The sequence below is a fragment of the Erpetoichthys calabaricus genome, chromosome 6, assembly GCF_900747795.2.
Source record: "Erpetoichthys calabaricus chromosome 6, fErpCal1.3, whole genome shotgun sequence".
Lineage (NCBI taxonomy): Eukaryota > Metazoa > Chordata > Cladistia > Polypteriformes > Polypteridae > Erpetoichthys > Erpetoichthys calabaricus.
The window spans coordinates 176,226,035-176,246,758 of record NC_041399.2 but is presented as its reverse complement, the minus strand read 5'-3'; the positions used below and the strand labels follow the sequence as shown (position 1 = coordinate 176,246,758).

The 20,724-nt window shown below is 34.8% G+C and overlaps 1 protein-coding gene across 13 annotated transcripts in view; it reads right to left on the bottom strand.

The window, feature by feature from the left end:
• The window catches only part of dip2ca (disco-interacting protein 2 homolog Ca), a 559,093-nt gene that overhangs the window by 37,277 nt on the left and 501,092 nt on the right, over positions 1-20,724 (bottom strand). For 9 of the 13 annotated variants that reach the window (XM_051929039.1, XM_051929041.1, XM_051929046.1 and 6 more), the window contains 4 exons: positions 14,564-14,694; positions 9,729-9,897; positions 8,319-8,489; positions 3,890-3,919 (listed from right to left, as the gene is read on the bottom strand). In XM_051929039.1, coding sequence (XP_051784999.1) covers positions 3,890-3,919; positions 8,319-8,489; positions 9,729-9,897; positions 14,564-14,694 — 501 coding nt within the window. The remainder of the gene's footprint in view (positions 1-3,889; positions 3,920-8,318; positions 8,490-9,728; positions 9,898-14,563; positions 14,695-20,724) is intronic. The other 4 variants (XM_051929043.1, XM_051929045.1, XM_051929053.1 and 1 more) reach the window with 1 other exon arrangement.

Here is a 20,724-nt window from a genome sequence, read left to right as displayed (position 1 = left end):
ACTGAGCACTGGACATGATGATGATCTTTTACAGTATATAGATGAATCCACAGTAGAGTAGCTGAGGTTTGAAAAAGGAAAAACAAAAGCTAAATGCCAATAAAAGGGCCTCAGTTAGTAAAGTGACCTAAATCATTCTGTGGAATGATTTTAAAAGTTCCATCCATTAAAAGGTTTGACTGACGCTGAATGGTTCTGTAAGGACCAATGTTCACATACTGTGAACGTCTAGGTGTGTAGAATTTGGAACACACCTGTGCAAAACGACATACAGCTATAATTCAAGCAAATGATGTTTCTGCCAGATACCACCTCATAAGCAAGCACAGCAAGCTTTTTTTTAAAATTATTTATCTCAATCTAAAAAAATGTAGATATTTTACGCATGTATTTTTCTTTTGGAGAATATTCATTAGAATGCCATAAACAGTGTCTTAAATGTTGGGATTTTAAGCTAAACAAAAATAGAAATTTTGAATGGTTATTTTAATTGTCTATTACTTGTTTTATATATAATGTATATTTGCTGTTTTTGAAAATTCTATGGGAACCTCAAATAACTTGGTAAACTGGATGCAACCTTGCCTATTCGCAACTGCAGTCTATGTGGTTTGAAAAACCATAGTAAGAGGGTTAAGAAAAAGGTCTAGGAGAATGGAGCTATGGAACTAGATGGCAGCCGCCTTGGGTTGTTACAGCGACATGGATTCTCACAGGGCACATCAAGAGATGAAGTTTGGTGGCTCAGCCCTGTTGGATCCCGGGGTGCAGCAGACACTGCTGAGCCCTACTTTGTTGGGCTCCTTCCTCACCCGGAAGTACTTCCAGACCAGAATATTCCCGGTTGCAGAATAAAACAAGCAGGCTGCCGCAGCTCCAGCAGCCAAAATTGGGAGGAAGAGGGATGAAGGTTGCTGGAGGAAGGAGGAGGCGGAGAAGAAGAGAAAGACAGAGAGAGAAAGAAGACATAATATTGTGGACTGCTTTTCTCCTGTACTTATGCTTCATTGAATTTCTTCATTTTTTTTTTTATTATATTCAAATACTTAGTGTTAACTCAATCTTTCGTATGTATGTTATTTTATAAACCCACTTAAACCAACTCTAGTGTTGCAAGGGCTGGAGCCTATCCTAAATTGAGTGATTATTACCAAATCTGATGGGAATAATATGCAGCCATGTTTAATTTTTTTGCCTGTCTGACATCAACTATGATATTTAAAGCCTCAATAATTTGCAGGAATTGCTAATTGCTTCAGTAATACTTAAGCTCTAAAAACTTAAGACTACCTTTTCAAAAGTTTGATCGGAAACGTATGGTAATCATTGGCAGAAATTGTTTTCTCTTATGCCTCAATTATAGTCATGCCATTTACAATATTTATTTATTACAATATTTACTTGCCAACTTTCTATATACGGGTATCACATTTGGTATGTCTCTTATGAAAGTACTTCATATTATAGTTGTATATTGTGTGACAAGTGGCTAGAAGATGAGGTGGTTTTGAAGGATGAAGAGGTGGCACAGCAGATGGCTATCAGACAGGCCTCTAGTACGTTACCCATGCAGAAAAAGTATGACAGTTCCTGGCTTCTGTGATTGTTCTGGGGCTTGGCTGGCACTGAATCTGGGAAAGATTTAAGGCTGGCAAAGGCTCTGTGGGACTACAGTCATGATGGCACTACTGCTAAAACAGCTCAGTAGTGGGAGGAAATAATGGCAGTATTGAAAGAGTGTATAAGGGCGAGTTATGGAGTGCTTTTTGGTATAACAGTTGGAAGCTAGTAAACAAACAATCCTTCCATGGGTTTAATTATTTGAAGAAAAAAAAAAAGTATGTTTTGGTTTATCTGCTATCTGTTTAGGTTGAAGTGTTGCTGCAAGAGTGCGTCCCCTCTTTATTAAAGATATACATATACTGAAACTATTAATCTAATTGAAAACTGATGATTTAAATTGGTTGGTACTTCTGTTATTTTCCTGTTGATATGTCAGTACTTCCGTGTTTCCCCATAATAGCCTGGTTGATATGTCAGGATGTATGTACTTTGTCTGTTGTGCTGTATCTGTAACATTTGTAAAGATCACAGCGTAACAATTTTTTCTTTTAATAATACACAATGAATAAAAAGGAAAAGGGGAAATCTACAGCATGGTTCCTGGAGGGCTACAGTGGCTGCAGGTTTTCATTCTAACCATTTTCTTAATTAGTGCCTAGTTTTTATAGCTAATTTACTTTTGCCATCATTTTAATTGACTTGCTATTTCAGACTCAGGTCCCTTAATTGTTTTTTTTTTTCTTTAATTAGCAGCTTAACAATAGTGAGATACAAAAAAAGCCAACACATGACCAGATAACCTGTGTCCATCATACGATATTTGAAAATAGAAAGGTAAAGGTCTCGAGAATACTGATCAGCTAAGCAAAACATTTTGACAGTTGTTTTAAAAAAAGAAAATCAGTTTTGGAAATGTCCAGTGTGGCAGAATGACCAACAAGCCATGGAATTAAATAATGGGTGTAATTAACAATAAGAATCAGTTAATAATTAAGAAATTGGCTGGAGTTTGAGGCCTGAATTGAGCTGGTCATCTGTTGGCTCACTTCACAAACTGAGCATTAGAAGACAAGACAATTAAAATGATGGAAAAAAGTCAGTTAACAGCAGAAATTGGTCATTGATTAAGAAAATGTCAGGAAGGAAAACCTGCAGCCACTGTGGCCCTCCATGATCAGATCTGGAGACCTCTGATCTAGAGAATTAAACAAGAGTTTGAAATGATGCAAAAATGAGAATCAAAAGTACTATACCCATTCCACATATTTGTTAGAAATATTGCATGAAGTGACACACGGTGTCAGATATAAGCAAAGGAAAATACAAGTTAATATGTGGTGTGGATATATAAAACTGACATAAGGACTCTTCAATGAAAGATGCTGCACTGTAATGGTACTTACTCTATGACCAACAGTGTTTTTGTGGTTTTAATGCATGAAGGGTACAACTGAACCCTACAACAAACACACTAACAAATCAAAAGATTGTCTGACTGATTTCCTATGGAAGAAAACTCAACTTAAACGAATAGCAAACAAATAAATAAACAAACCTGCATGCTCTACATGACATTGAGGACCTTGGAAACAACAAATGTTAATCTGCATTATAAAGTAGAATTTGTTATAATAAAAAATCTTTGCAAACAACTGTGTTGTTATTTTGGTATTATTTAGTTTCAAAATATGTTTTTTTTCTTTATTTAAAAAAGACCCCTTAAATGTAACATTTTGATGCAAGTTGATCAGAGCAAAATTGGGCCTGAAAATTCCATTAATAAAAAGTTGATGAGTTTACTTGGATGATTATTATATATTATTATAAAATTGTTAGTTTATAAGTAGTAGGGATGGGTGGAAATAACAATATGTGTAGTCTTCTAGTCCAAGGAAGCTCTACATCAGAAATCAGTTCCAAAAAAATGGAGAAAAAAAACTTCAATGGAAATACAGTTCTTTTAAAGCAACCCATTGTGACCAAATAAAGCCATGTGAGTTCAAATGAAACACATCTTTACCAAATATCTTTGATAATCAAAACATGAAAATCCACAGATTTTAATGCAAAAACAGTACAATGAGGCATGATTCCAAAATGATCATAAATAAGTAAGTGATTAAAAGATTGATTTAGACAGAAATGGAGGAGCCATTGTGACCCTCCAGGGACTCCATTTGGAAACCCCTGGCGTAATTTTTTTAGTACTGGTTATTTAAATTGCGAAATGAGTGTTGTTTTTTTTTCGCTTTTCTCCAGACTCACATTCTAGTCTGTCCCACTTTTGGAAGCTGATGGGTAAATAGGGAACGTGAAAATCCCCTACCTGCTCGGCTAGCTTCCCCAGCCTGTGAGGCTATAGCAGGAGGGATAGCAGGGGTGTTGAAGAAGAAAAGGGATGAGGAAGAAGAGGAGTAGATGGGGAAGAAAAACACAAAGACAAAAGGAATAAGATGAAATGGGAATGGGGAAGTAAACAGAAATGCCAAGAAGCAGGGAATAAAAATAGAAAAAAAAGCACATATAAACATTATTTCTTTCTTTAAAAGCTAATGAGCAAAACATAAAAAGCTGATGGTATGGCAGCAGTAATACTATGAGTGAAAAACAACAATAAGATGAGCTCTTTTTTCAGCCACAAAAATATTACATCTTGATAACGCATACATATAGTAACAGATTTTTGATGTCAACTCAAAGTGTCAACAGCACAAGGGTCACTAATAAGTTAGAAAGTAGGGTCATTTAAAAAGAAACAATCCAACCGACAGTGTGCTGATAACCGGATCTTATACAAACTTGGAAAATAAAAACATTTTTTCTTAAATGCAACACAAACATAAATTTTAAATTGTACATAAGGTACTATATATATAGAAATGCACATACATATACAACAACAAATATCAATAGAGTAAGTATAATGCTCTTCTAGAATAAAATGTTCACCCACTTAAATTTTCTTGGATCGATCAATCGATCGATCTGTCTGTCACTTTATTTCTACATCAAACACAGGCTGTAGTACACAACCTAGAAACCTATAACCCAGAATCTGAAAAGAAAGTTAATATAACTTTCTCCTTCAACTCCGAACTTTATTCAGAGAATTACAAAAAAAATAATATTGGGTACCCATATATTTATGTTTATTAAAGATGTCATAGGGTGCAATTGTATAACTGCAGCATGCTCAAAGGTTTTGGGAACAAATTTCTGTATAACATATATAAAACTGGTCTTATTTTTAAAATGTCTTAGTATTTTAATGGTTAGTTTAAGTTGGTATAAATACATTTAATGTGCCAATAATTTCCCCTCATACTAAATATTATAAAATAATTAGGTTTAGGTTTAGGTTTATTTGTCATATATAGGTTAACACAGGGTCAACATACAATGAAATGTGTATGACGAGAAAAACAAGTCACTCAGCCTATAACTTTTTGCTGAGATGACTCGGAGCTCTCGTCGGTGCAGCCATCTTACGGCGCAGCCTCTCCTAGATTAAACCTGCTTAATTGAATTACAGGTCAAGATGCCTATTCTGGGATCATCGGACACAACAGAGGAAATAATTCTGGACAAGTTGCTAGTTTGTCATATAGCAATTAACTAATTAGGACAATTAACATAACACATATGTCTTGGGGATCCCCTTTAAAGAGTTAAAATTTTACAGAGCCTCAGGTATTGAAGTGAAAAACTAATTACATGACAGAAAACACGCAAACATGGGGAGAACATGGAGAATTCACACAGACATTAATAGGACAAGGGTTTCAAGCTCTGGAAACTGGGTCTATGAGGTAGTTGTGCTAACTACTACACAACTCTGTCACCCTTTGAGTAAGTATGAAAGAATACATACTGTACATATACTGTATAAACAGACCAAAAACTGCACAGTAGTTAGCACAGCTGCCTCACGGATCCATGACCCAGTTATTTCTGTGTGGTGTTGGTTATAGGTTGGTTTGAATGCTGTTATAAACAGATATACAAATACTGTTTCAGGGTCTGGTTATTTGTGTGTGGTGTTGGTTATGGGGTAGTTTATAGGGTAGTTTGAATATTGTTGTAAACAGATATACAAGAAACAGCCAGGTACTCATTAATTCTAATGCTGATATTTTCTTTTAATTAACAAGACTTCCTAAAAGCATCAGATTTATATTAGTATCAGGTACTGTCTTAAAATCGCACAATACTGCATAAAACAGTACAATTTACTGTTGTTTGCTTCTTGTAGTCAAAACAGCTAAGGAAAATCAAAATCTGTGCTGGACAGGTCTTTGCTAATTCATATCTCTATTCAGTTGTTAATGCATTAAATTATTAATATAATAATTCATTAATATATAGAAAATATTAGACCTGAACTGTACATGACATTTTTACTTAATGTAGCATACAGACATTCCCGGTATGTAAATAGCAGTGCTGGATTGGCAATAAAATAATTGTAAAAATTACCTAAAGACTGAAACTGAAACAATTAATTTTCAGTTCTAAGCAATTCACTTGTGCTCATTTTTGGTCACAAAAGAACTTTTACACACATACTGCATATTTACATATTTGAATGTGAATATTTTGCATTTTTATTTTAAATCTGCTCCACTGTGGGAGAAAATGTGCTGATCTATTACACCTAATTAGCAAACCATTTGATTCAATTCATCCCATTTAAATTTTTTTTTAATATTGAGGAACTGGAGTTCAAGTATCTCAACAGTCTCTACAATGATACATAACATACATATTTGAGCACTATCTAATCTTAGCTCTTGGTAATACCTTGTATGATAAGCTCTTATGCTGATATGATGGCTAATATACTAACCAATAACTGAGATCAGAATGTTTCATATTTAATTATATTACTTTAAACATATTTGAATAAAGGTTCAACATTTGACATATATGTACATGTTCCAATATGAGATATGTCACCATTAACATGCTGTTTTCACAATACATTTGGTATTGAACTTTCAAGGATATATTCACTCAGTAATGCACATTTGAGCAGACACAATATTCAAAAATGAACTGACAGCCATAGTTTTTTGTGTGCTGGAGCATTATATTTTTATAAGATGATGCTTATAGATTGTTTAAACTCAAGCTACTTCTGTAACGCAGCGATATTCAAAATAAATCCTAGTATTCATCTTGGGCAGTAATCTCTGCAGCCATACTAATATTATTGTTTCCCGTCATTCACCTTACAGAAGTAAATAAAAGGTGAACTACCATATTGATTGTATCCATCCTAAAATAATGTGCAGTATACACAATGTTTAAAATTATTTATCTTTTTTCTAAGTAGCAAATAATCACTTCCCTCCAAAATAGCATTAAAACAAATACATAAGCTATAGCAAAAATGTTGAATATTAGATAACAGTAACATATTTTTAGATTTATTTTTACTAATTCCTATTTACTACAGGTTGGAGTAGTTTAAATATGTCACAAAAAACAGCAAATTTTGTTTTAAACAAAACATCAAGCCTGTTATATCAATGAATGCTGCATCCACAATTCAGGCACTTGAATAAACAAGACTGTAATAAAAAATTCCATTCCATTTTTGACTTTTATGACACAGATAGCTGCATAAATAGCAACACTAGTTTTTAATGAAAAAGAATGCTATCTAATAATCATTATAACAATTTAAAAATCAATGTTTAATAGGCTGGGAAGTGATTCTTTAAATGATTACTTGAACTGCAGCTGAGGTAAAGTATTCTTTCATATTAGATCATTTATGACGGTGTTCAGGCAAATAATCTGAAGTAAAAACATTCCATTATAAACCACTATAATCACAGAAGGTGCCAGTATTATTACTTTAGTTTTAGCAGAATAACTTGTGTGTAAAATATAGTAGTTGGTATGTGAAGAATTAAAAAAACTGCCAAAAATGGGTTATAAACACTATTTCTCAGCTAACCTTTTAGAATGCTTTAGTGTGATATAATATAAAATATGTTTTGCTGCATACACTCTTCTTTATATATATATATTATTTAGAAGGACCTTCAGAATTTATTTTTGACCATCACCAAATTCACTATATCAAGTCCTTAAAATATTAATGTTACATATAATGATAAGAGTAAAAAATATGAAAAAGTCCAGGGAATGAAAAGATATTAATTTTAGGGATTACAGAGACTATCTGAGGTGTTAATGACACTGAAACCAAATAAATGACCAAGGCAGGAGATCAAGTCAGTAACTGTTCCCAAATCTAAAAGAAGATACTGTAGATAAGAAGCTGCAATAATGCAGTATCAGAATACCAAAAAAAGTCCACTATGCTCATTTCAAAGTTGAATTATACTAATTATTAAGAAAACCTTTCAGTCTGAGTGAAGGACATGTTTTCAGTTAAGATTTCTTGACCTTTTATTTTAAAGTGCATTTGAAAGAATAAAAAGGATAAATTCTAAACTCATCTAGCAGAGTAGCTAAAGCTGCACACTACTGACTAGATATTTTAGAAACACTAAGAAAGCACGTTCCTACTAGTAGCCTTAAAGATAAGCAGGCAATAATACTTAATTATTATTATATACTGTTCAGTGCATACTAATAAAGCATTTTTTTGAATTTACAGTAAAAAGAAAACTAAAGCCAACTCTTTCATAATTAAGAAACACAATTTATTGTTCAGATTATCTGTCAAACTAAATGTTCACTTAAAATTTCACTTTGAAGAATAAAAGAACAAAACTCACCTGCAAACAAACAGCCAAGTTGACTCGGCAACCAAAAGATGTACTAACAGCTCGAGGGTGCAGTCCCAAATCTTTGAAGAGCTTGGAGAATGATTGGGTTAGAGCTATTCTTGGCCTCTCCTCAGCTACAACAACACAAGTCCGCACACGCGACAGGTCTAATCCTCTTGACTGGGAGGGAAAAAAATGCATATCAGAACTACAGGTTCTATGAACAACACTGTGCCCCCAATAAAAATAACCACTACATTACTATAAGACATTGAAAACAAGCATGAGTATAATGCTTGTTTAATAATTTACCACAGCTTTTGGAAACAATCAACTGCATCAAACATTTTAAACACAGTTTATAAAAGCTGACCAGTGCTATTGTCCAAACTCATTAGTAATAAATTAAGCTTTTGAAATACAAAGGCAAGTGATTTTTTGCTTTGAAGATCAGTTCTAAAGAACAACGTAAATTTTGCTTAAATAAATCAACTAACACCAACAATAAATGAATGGCCTCTCCTTGATCTAGTTGACAGTGCTTTTGGAAAATATTAACCCAATACTCTAAAACCTCTTAGAATGTCCTTAGTAGGACTAAAATTAGAAGTCCTTTCAGTACGAGCTACAATGGAATGATCCCATGCACAGACTTCATTCATACTAATGCACTGGGACTGGCACAATCTATTTGCCATGCTGTCATTGTCAGAGGTCTTCAATACATTACCACTTAGGCTGTAAAACATGTCTCTTGCCAATTTGCCTTCTCAGTGAGAACCTTTAATCTGTATTACCCATTAGATAGAAATGATGAAGAGAGCAATAGTAAAACTAATAATGACAACCCTAGAGATATAAAGGCCTAGAACACTTAAAGTCACATTTTATTCTATTTTGACTTATAATTAGCAAATTACAATGGCATAATCTGTATTTATCCTTTTGATTTAATACAACACAGTGATGCTGACTATTGCATTCAACTTGTCAATGGTGGTTTTTTTACACATTCTTCTAATTAATTTTTTTAGTTAGTGCACAATATGGATTATTGCGTTTCATGTTGCACTTTTTAGCATTCACTTCTTCAGTAAAGTAGCATGATCATCAGCAACTACTGTACAAGGGTCAGTGCTTTCTGCTAAATGGTAATTTTGTTCATGTCCAGTTAAATAAACTGTACTTCAAATGTGATGACTGAATTGAAAGTCAGAGAAAAAATCAATTTCTTAACAACCTGAACTTGTGGGGTTTTTCTTTAAAGTACCAATCAGTGCTGAAAACACCAAGTGTATACATCTACATACAAATGCATGCAGATGGACTATAAACAAAAACAAAAACAAAAAATAAATGAAAATTAAAAATATTAAGGTCTGGAGTTTTGTGCTCCTGTAACAAATCAATATACACTACCTTGAGTGATTCTGTCTGCAAACCAAGGCCTTTAGTGCAGAGCTCCATCACAGAGTAGGAACAGAAGGTGTCACGAACTTTGTACTGACTAACTGCAAGAAGCCACAACGCTGGGTTTGTCTCAAGTTCAGATGGTGGAATTAAAATTGACTGATGCCCTGAATAAACACTGTGAAAAAGATACATGTTTTTGTTATATAGCTGCACTACAGTAGCAAAGACAGACACAAGATTTGTATTCATACAGGGTTTGAATTTACGTGAATGACCAAAACTACTTATTGATGACAATGGAGTTAATAATGCTTAATTGTTCTGGAAATTACAGTCATTTTATCCATCCATCTACCCATTTTCTGTACAGAGTCTTAACAAGTAGTGCCTATTACAACAGCAGCAGATGCAGGATAGAAAACTTTCTGAATGATTTACCAGTCTATCACAGGGTACACTAATGCCAATGCCTACACTCGGTGATGCTACACCAATCAAAGTTTTTAATTAACCTGTCTTGTTTATTTTATATTTGGAAAAAATGATTAACTAAAAGGAGCAAAGACCAAAACATAAAATGACTAACAAAATAAAAATTCAAATATAAAAACAACATCCTGATAATAACACTAAAGATTACCCAGCCTTCCCAGATTTGTTATAGTCTATGTGACATACAACTCCTCAGAGATTAAGAAAAACTAAACTTCCTAAATACAATGAGGTGGAAGTGATGTAATTAATAACAGAGAATAATACTGCATTATTACAGCAGATAATTCAGACATAAAATGACAATGTTCTAAACAATAAATAAATAAACAGGGAAGGATAATATCAGGTATAGCACAGAAGTGCTATAATAGGAGGGGAAAAAAAGATACCTGATAGGCTTCTCTGATATACCAGTCAAGTGTTTGTACTCCTATGGATTCAGATTCCACACTCAACTAACAAATGATTGAAAGGGGTTTTTAAGGACAGGCTAGGCAACATTTCCTGGGAAATCGCTAGAATAAGCTTTTACAATTAAGAATACCTTCTAGAATCTCTGGGGCCCCAGGAAATGCTGCCATTCTGATTCCCAGCGTCTGCTTAAAAGATTAATTTTCTATCATTGAAGTCTGTTTATTTTTTCAAAATTACGAAACCCATTTATTTGCTCCTAAAAACTTCCATCATTAATTGCGGCATATGGGCAGCACAAGATGAATAAAATAAAAGTCTTAAAGGAATAGTCTATCCAAAATGCATATTAAATGTTACTTTTAATCTCATCATAATTTTTTATTTCATGTTTTCATGGAGAATAGAGATAACAAACTGGCTGACAGAATGGGCAACTATGGAGACCAACACTGGACCACAGCAAACAGTATAAAAATGTCCATGAAACTGTTACTTGTGTCACATAAACCACACATTGAGTCACTCAGTTCTGTGCTCACAAGGGGCAAAACACATGAGTTTTTGCTAAAATATTGTTAAATAAATACTTCTGGGAAATCAGATGAAATGTATTTACACTGGAATGAGCTTTTGAATTTTAGACAGGACCCTTGACCAATAAACAAGGGATGGAAGCAAGTAAAGAATAGGCATGAAAAATATAGAGAATACATTAAAATAAATAAACATAAAAATGAGAACATATAGCTTTTCCACAAGAAAGGCATTCCCAAGAAACTATAGAAAAATTATAGTAATATATTATTGTCTTAAACAACACCTTACAAAAGCAGAAAAGATAGCTTCTGAAACCAGAGTGCTTGCTGCTTCATTGTAGGTGTATCCACTCTTTTGTAAACCATTTGTTTCATATTTGTTCTAGTACCCAACTGGCTGCAATAGTGACCTGTTGGAGAAGCCCTTTTTTTTTTTTTTTTTTTTTTAAAAAAAAACATGAAGATGTGTTTGTAAACTTCATAACACAAGTTTCTGGAGCAAATGGATGCCAGAAATGTGACAAAATAACTTCTACTTCAAAAATTACTTATCCTTTAAAAGGCTAAGCCACCCTTGCAACTCAGACTAGGGAACTGTCACTCCACTACCCACTGCTCTCTTATTTCATTCCATTATACAGTATTAATGTTGACAGGGCACCTATCCCTGGGCCTCTCTTCACAATTAAGAATCACAACATTAAACAACAAAGTGGCCCAGTTAGACAGACCAAGCCACATAAATTGCTACTGCCAGTACACTTTCTAATGAGGCAATCCTTACCTAGGCCCTGAAGGGGTTCTTTGGTAAAACAGTGATAAAAGTTCCATCGTTTATACAAAAAGCAAAAAAAGAGACAACAAATATCATGATCTTTGACACAAAATATAAATTATTACTATTATTACCAATGTCTTTTTTGCTAAAGCCTTTACCCAAGAAGACTTAAAATTTCAGGATACACTAAACTTTTTTTAAAAAGTAGGAGGCAGTTAAATGACTAGCATGAGGTCACATAGAGTCATCAGTGGGGAATAAACTGGAAACTGTGTTCTCAGCCAGTATAACATGCAAATAAATCTTAAATGACAATGAAAGGAACAAAGAAGTTAATAATTGTAATAATGGATGTTGAGAAAAGATCAAATTAAAAGGCAAAATCTACCAAGATAAATGTATTTGTTATGCAGTTATATTTTCATTTAAAGATAATTGTAAGATACTTATAATAAAGTAATTGGGACAAAAAGCAAAATAATCTTACAGGTAATTTTTTTATGTTTATCTTTTGCAGTATATTTATATGTTGACATTCCTGAGCTACTCTGTCAAATCAATTTTAGACCTGTTGGTCATAGGGTTGTTATACATGGTTGTATGCTTTTGGGGGCTTTCATTAGTCATCCAAAGGTATGTACAGGTGCTGGTCATAAAATTAGAATATCATGACAAAGTTGATTTATTTCAGTAATTCCATTCAAAAAGTGAAACTTGTATATTAGATTCATTCATTACACACAGACTGATGTATTTCAAATGTTTATTTCTTTTAATGTTGATGATTATAACTGACAACTAATGAAAGTCCCAAATTCAGTATCTCGGAAAATTAGAATATTGTGAAAAGGTTCAATATTGAAGACACCTGGTGCCACACTCTAATCAGCTAATTAACTCAAAACACCTGCAAAAGCCTTTAAATGGTCTCTCAATCTAGTTCTGTAGGCTATACAATCATGGGGAAGACTGCTGACTTGACAGTTGTCCAAAAGACGACCATTGACACCTTGCACAAGGAGGGCAAGACACAAAAGGTCATTGCCAAAGAGGCTGGCTGTTCACAGAGCTCGGTGTCCAAGCACATTAATAGAGAGGGAAAGGGAAGGACAAGATGTGGTAGAAAAAAGTGTACAAGCAATAGGGATAACCGCACCCTGGAGAGGATTGTGAAACAAAACCCATTCAAAAATGTGGGGGAGATTCACAAAGAGTGGACTGCAGCTGGAGTCAGTGCTTCAAGAACCACCACGCACAGACGTATGCAAGACATGGGTTTCAGCTGTCGCATTCCTTATGTCAAGCCACTCTTGAACAAGAGACAGCGTCAGAAGCATCTCGCCTTTGGACTGCTGCTGAGTGGTCCAAAGTTATGTTCTCTGATGAAAGTAAATTTTGCATTTCCTTTGGAAATCAAGATCCCAGAGTCTGGAGGAAGAGAGGAGAGGCACAGCATCCACGTTGCTTGAGGTCCAGTGTAAAGTTTCCACAGTCAGTGATGGTTTGGGGTGCCATGTCATCTGCTGGTGTTGGTCCATTGTGTTTTCTGAGGTCCAAGGTCAACGCAGCCGTCTACCAGTAAGTTTTAGAGCACTTCATGCTTCTTGCTGCTGACGAACTTTATGGAGATGCAGATTTCATTTTCCAACAGGACCTGGCACCTGCACACAGTGCCAAAGTTACCAGTACCTGGTTTAAGGACCATGGTATCCCTGTTCTTGATTGGCCAGCAAACTCGCCTGACCTTAACCCCATAGAAAGTCTATGGGGTATTGTGAAGAGGAAGATGCAATACGCCAGACCCAACAATTCAGAAGAGCTGAAGGCCACTATCAGAGCAACATGGGCTCTCATAACACCTGAGCAGTGCCACAGACTGATCGACTCCATGCCACACCGGATTGCTGCAGTAATCCAGGCCAAAGGAGCCCCAACTAAATATTGAGTGCTGTACATGCTCATACTTTCATGTTCATACCTTTCAGTTGGCCAACATTTCTAAAAATCCTTTTTTTGCATTGGTCTTAATTGATATTCTAATTTTCCGAGATACTGAATTTGGGACTTTCATTAGTTGTCAGTTATAATCATCAACATTAAAAGAAATAAACATTTGAAATACATCAGTCTGTGTGTAATGAATGAATCTAATATACAAGTTTCACTTTTTGAATGGAATTACTGAAATCAATCAACTTTGTCATGATATTCTAATTTTATGACCAGCACCTGTATGTCCTAGTGCACTGCAGTCACTCTGACCATAGAAAAGCAGAAGTATGCTTTTCGTGCTTTTTTCACTTTACCATTTTGATATAATGTCAAAAACATGCCAGAATCGTTTCAAAGGAAATGTAATATAAGTGAATAAAAACTCATAACAAAACATGTGTTAGCAGCAAGTGGATGTAGCAAAATTCATATGCTAGCAGTCATGAAGTGTTTTGAAGATAGCTACAATATGTTTAAGAATAAGGCACATATTTTGTGCTTTTGTAATCAAACTGGCATAAAAATATAAATTTGTTCTGGTCACAATAAATATTGGCCAGATTAACTCATTTGAAAAACTGAAGAATCAGTATCTTTCTAAAATTAAACTGTACAGCTGATTGTACCTGCAGAGGCACCAGAGAACGAACCCCAGTCCACAGTATGGGTCTAAACAGATGGCCACTTCTCGAGATGGGTAGAGCTCACACTGCAGTTTGATTGAACGACAGAAGGCACTGGTAGCTGTGTGAGACATCTGAAATAAAATTTAAAAAGTATTATCAGCAGTATGCAACATACTTAACCTGAACCTGTGCCTATCAGATATGGTTTAAAGGAAAGTCAAAAATAATTGGTAACATTTTCTTAAAATAAATACATCCATGCAGAAAGCAACAATTGCAGATTTTTCAATCAAGCAGCAGACTCTCTGGTTTTCAACTTATTTGCTTCAGTATCATACAATTTTTATCAACTCTTAAGGCAAGCTATTTTACAGGATGGCAAGAAAAGTATGCATTAGAGAAATGAAGTGAAGCCACAACTAAGGCTCAGCTGGCTGGCTACTTCTTTTGGAAGATAGTTTCTTACTGATAACAGCTGGTATGGAGGCTTAAATGTGGATGGCAGCCCAGTAATTCTTTGCAAGTAACATTTGTTCATTCAGTTTGAACATATTTCTCTATGATAAAAGCCTTGGAGGGCTCTTTTTCTTTTTCTATGATGTAGCCCTATACCTTAATACATGATTGTAATTTTAGGCAATCAATGCAACGATAAAAGTAAAGCTGTACTAATGTTTATTTAAATAGTACAAATTAATTTTTTTTTAAATTAGAAAACGTATGTTTGGTAGTAAATATGATTAAATATGTTTATGTACAAAAATAGTTCATGGGGTGAACTAATTATTTTTTTTACACCACTGCATTAAACATGGTGAATATTATAAAGATGGCAATTTATGGATATTTTGTAAAGGTGAAAATTAAGGGAACATTTCTGCACTCAAATACTGCATTAATTAATACCAGATTTGACCTAGTCTAATATGAACTGTCTTAAAAATGACAAAATTTAAAACTGCAATGATACTATGTATGTAATGTCATTCAAAATTAACCCTCAGGAAAATAACAGTGCTCAAACAGAATGTCAGAACAAATGATGAGTAAACACTGCATTTGTATTTGCTGTAGGCTTGGCAAAATCATGGAAATGTTTAGGAAGTTCACCAAACTCCACAAAATGCATTGAAGTCAATTAACTAATTTTGTGTGGATTGTAATTGTACAATGGTGTTTTAATTATCCTTTAGGGCTGGTAAAGATGGACCAGTTACTTAAGATTACTTAAGATGGACCAATTGCTGAGGACGAAAATTTAATTTGATCTGTGAGGCAGTAGTGCTAATCATTGAGCCACTGAGTCTCAAACTACAAAAGATACAGACAGAATGATAATCACAAAAAAAAAAAAACAACAAAATGCCACAAACTAGCAATAGGTAAATATATCTCTGTATATATTATACAAATCTCATTGCACCCACAGAGTTCCAATCTTGGGGCACACATTAGCCATGCGATGAAGCCACAGCATGGGATTAACTTGTTCAAAGTCGCCGTTCCAGAAGCAACTGAAATGTTTTTTTTGGTTTTTTTTTAAAGTACTGATCTATCTGTGCAGATGCTTTGCACTTTTTCTTCCATGAATAAGACAGAAATGCTTTGTACACAGTAATAAATCTTTTGTTATTATTAGTGTTTCTCAGGGACATATGTGTTCTCTTTCTGGAGAGGGGGAGGGCTCCTTTAAGACTTATTTTAGTACACATGGCTACTTATGTATGCAAATTAGCCTTGCATCACAGCAGGGTCAGCCAACAGGGATCAGTGTTAGTACTAATAGTGGAAGTACTAATAATATTCTCATTTTGGCCAGCTAATGAACCTCTCGAATGAAAACATTGCAAGTAGTTTTTTTTTTGTCTTTTTTTTTTTAATTATGTGGGGTGGAAGAATGGAGTACTGATCTGGTCAAGAGATCAACCATACCTGAAGTATCTTACAGTACGCATCTGTGAAAGTTCTACAGATGGTGGCTACATCCCTATGAACTTATTATGGCCTCAGAAAGCATTGTTGGGTGCTGGAAAACAATGTTTTTAAGCAGGCTGCAAGGTGAATTGCCAGGAAAATATTTTCTGAATAAGGTCACAAGAGAATATAACATATTCATAGAGAAAAACACTTTCATGAATTTTGCCAATCAACACTAGTCAGGAAGAATCCTAATAAGATGTCCAAAGAATGCTGACATCTTTTCATGTCAAAGGTTTTTACTTCAACAATGTAAGAAATGGTTTAATATTTGTGAAAAGGCAGTCATACAACATTTCTGCTGTAATTAATTTTGCAAAAAGGTTACCTGAAAGATCACACTGACATCTGAAAAAATGACCTCTGGAAATAAACATCTAAAGTTAGTCTTTTTGAATGCAACAAAAATGTAACGTTTAACACTGTCTTCTGCCAAAATAATCTTTCCTAGCCATTTGAAATAAAAGTAACTGGTCAATGTTGTAAACACTGGACACTGTGATTAGGGAAATTCCTAGGACCTTCTGTGCAGACCATAACATTTCACAATTAGAGTGAGCTGAGAAGTTTTATAATAATAAAAAAAGCCTTGTGACCCAACAACCTCTGTAAAAGGGATGAAAGAATATTTCAGAGGCGAAGAAAATAAAAAGGTAAAGGAAGAAGACATTAGTGCCACATTCTAGTTAGTCTCTATTTATTATACCTACCACAGACAAGAACCAAGTCTGCAGCCTATATACAGCATTAGCTTGCTTTATTTGGCCATCTCTAATGAAGCAGGATTTAGGGATCTGCCTACAAACACTGTCTACAGAAAGCATAGTGTGAGATGATGTGACAACACAGAAAGTTAGAAAAAACGAATAGCTTCATCCATACTATATACAAAAAGTGGCTTGTAAGAGTTTTGAGAGTTTATAGAAAAGTATAAACTTAATACTTCAGAATAAGAGTACTTTTAGATATATGTGACAATAAGATTCCACTTATTCTCTGTATAATTATTCAGCCATGTATCTTAAAAACAATATGAAGGTTTTATTAAGGCAAAACTCTCAAATGTAGATGATTGTTTCATTGCACAAATTCTTTACTATCAGAAAAAAAAGCAGCGGCTTCTCTGTTCTCAACTTTCTGCAAAAGAAATAATAAAAAGAAGAAATTAAAAAGGTGGGTATTGCTACACCTCCACAAATGATTTTGTTTAATTGTATTTTGAATACAGCAGTAAATGTGTAGCTTGTTCAATGCAAACTGTGACATACTCTCTATTCACATGGCCTTGAGTCAGTGCTTAGGTAAGAGAATGGACTCTCAGAACCTTTATAAAACACAAAGCCAAACTCTGGCACTCTGTGCAAATTACATAACCCATGCTGCTTATATAAAGGTGTTTTTCATATCGACAGTCAAAGCGAGATTCTTCAGCTCACTGAACAGAATTCATTTCCCAAACAGCTTTGTGATGATCTTAATGGCAGGAAATTAATAGTGACTCCAAGAAAAAATATCTACCCAATGAGATCACTAATGAGGAACTTTAAACCTGCTTCTATTACAGTGAGGGCAGGATGCATGAAGGAATACCACAATCAGTTCATTTAAACAGTTTAAATGGGCCAGCTCAAATATGAGGATCATTACCTTTCCTGAAAGTCAAAGAGCTGAGAAATAACAACAAAGAATATAAACGGTGAAAATATTTTCATGTAAGAGATTCAAATGTTTTCCATGCACACCTAAAGGATATACTATTTACTTCTATATATTTTACATTTTTATGGAAAAATTCAATCAATTATCATTATGAACTCTTATTTCTAGACTGTATGTACTTGGACCAAATGCACCCTCCACTGAGTCAGTGCCTTAATGTTGCAGAGTTGTTTGCGTGACCAATGATCCCCTGAAGTGATGTAGTTGAGAGTCATGTACACCTGGTTAGGGTCACCCATGATGGTAAGTTTAAAAGTAAGGTCCTGACTAAGACTGACTCAACCACCTCCTTCCATCCCACCAAGGGTCCATCTAAAGTGATCCAACTTCCTGCTGTTCCTAGTCATCCTGCACATGGCTTGCTACGTGGATCCCTGACATGGCTTGCCATGTGGATCCCTGATAGAAAGTGATGAAGTGTGAATGAGGATTGCGCACCCTCACTACCACTGATATCAACAACTCCATCCATCTACCTCATCTTTTTTCCTGTATCAAAGTCCTACAATGATGGGCAACAGATGGAGAGAAGAACCAAGGTGTGTGTTCTTAGTATGAAACTCACATGTATGGTGGTGTTGGTGAGATAGAGGCATACCCAGGACAAGTGCCTTGTCTGTGTCTTGCCAGCATGACTAGGTGGCCTTTTTATGGATAGGTACAGAGAGGGGACAATAAAAGGTGTCATGAAGAAAGTTTGTCCCACCTGTACTTGGCCAGGCAACCGCACCTAGTCAGTCACCCATCCACAGGCAGTTGAAAAACTTCAAAATATTTTATCCTTGCTTCTTAGAATTTCCACATACTTGTGGATTCAACCACTACCAACCGACCACCTTGGAGAACAGCCCCCATAACAAGACTTGTCTCACTGATTAAGGATCCATCACTGAAACCACAGCCAGGTATACATTCTTCTGGAAAAGCTGGCCACAGAGATACAGATCCATGGAATGTCATGAATGACCTCTTCCCGAAAATCCTGGAGTCCCCTGTTGGCATCAGCTCACGCTTATAGAACTTATATGTTTCACTGGCCAAAGGTTCCAATATAACGATTGTAGGTGCATAAGATCCTCTACTAGACTCAGCATAAGAGGAAAAGGACAACTTCTGTGTTTCCTTTGATGAAGCAGTCTGGAACATTCCTGCCTCACACAAGAATGCTTAATTGGAGACTTCAACACACAAGCTGGAAGGAGATCTGACATCTGGAATGATGTGATCGAGAAACACAGAACCGGTAACATGAATGCTAATGGACTCTGTACATTGTCCTTCTGCGTGGGGCACCAACTGTCCATTACCAAAACAATATTTTAGAGCAGGGGTTCTCAAGCTCTGTCCTAGGTGCACACTATGGCTTCAGGTTTTTGTTTCAACAGGATTCATAATCACTGAAAACAACTGATAACACTAATGCCATTTAATTAGCTGGTATTTTTTCTCTTCTCTTATTATAAATTCAGAAAAACACAGCAGCATGATATTTACATTTATAAGACATTTAGAAATAATTCTATTTTTCCTATAGATTTAAATGCTTAACTCTCTTTTGTTGATTTCATTATATTTTGTCCTTTCTCTGTGCAGTTTTCTCCCTTCATTGTATCTTAATAATGACAATTAAAAATGAGCAGAGCACACACCTAAGCAAATCATAAAAGACTGCAACCAGTTTAGCGTCTGCCCCACTAATTAGTAAGTAATGATTTAATTAAACAATTACAACACTTGGAAAAGCAGAATGAAAATCAAAAAGATAATAAAACATACACTACTATTCCCATATAACTGTTTGGTATATTTTAATATACTGTATGTATATCAATATATATACTTAGTTTTCTAATTTCTATATTGTTCCCAAAACACAGAATCTGAGATATAACACTTCACTTAATTAACCCAGAAGTCCAATTAAAAACAGAAGCTGGTTGGAACAAAAACCTGCAGTCACAGTGGATCCTCAGGACCGAGTTTGAGAACCCCTGTTTTAGAGTATTTGCACATATAGGCACATATCTGCACATATTTAAGTGTTTTCATCATTTTTGTCTGACAAACAAAACCAAGCATGCTCTGGGGTTTCATTTTTTGGAAGGCAGATTTTTGGTGGAGGCCAATATGTGTAAATTCATTTAAATTTAAGCTTTCAAACTGAAACCAACTTTAGATCAGCTCACAAACAATGTAGTGCCATGACCAATGTTAGTAAACTAAAGGAGTGAACCTGTCCCAATTTTCTAAATAATTCTTATTTTGTTTGCTCTTTTCATCTCTTCCATTGAATTCCCGCATTGTGTTCTCTAATCTTTCTTTTAGGTCAGAACACATTTTGAAAAATTCAAGCAATCCAAAGATGTGGCTCAAATAGATTAAATCATATCAGAAAGACCTAATCACATCCAAACAGAAAATTATAAAGGAATGGGACCATAAAGATCATTTTATGTTAGAAACTC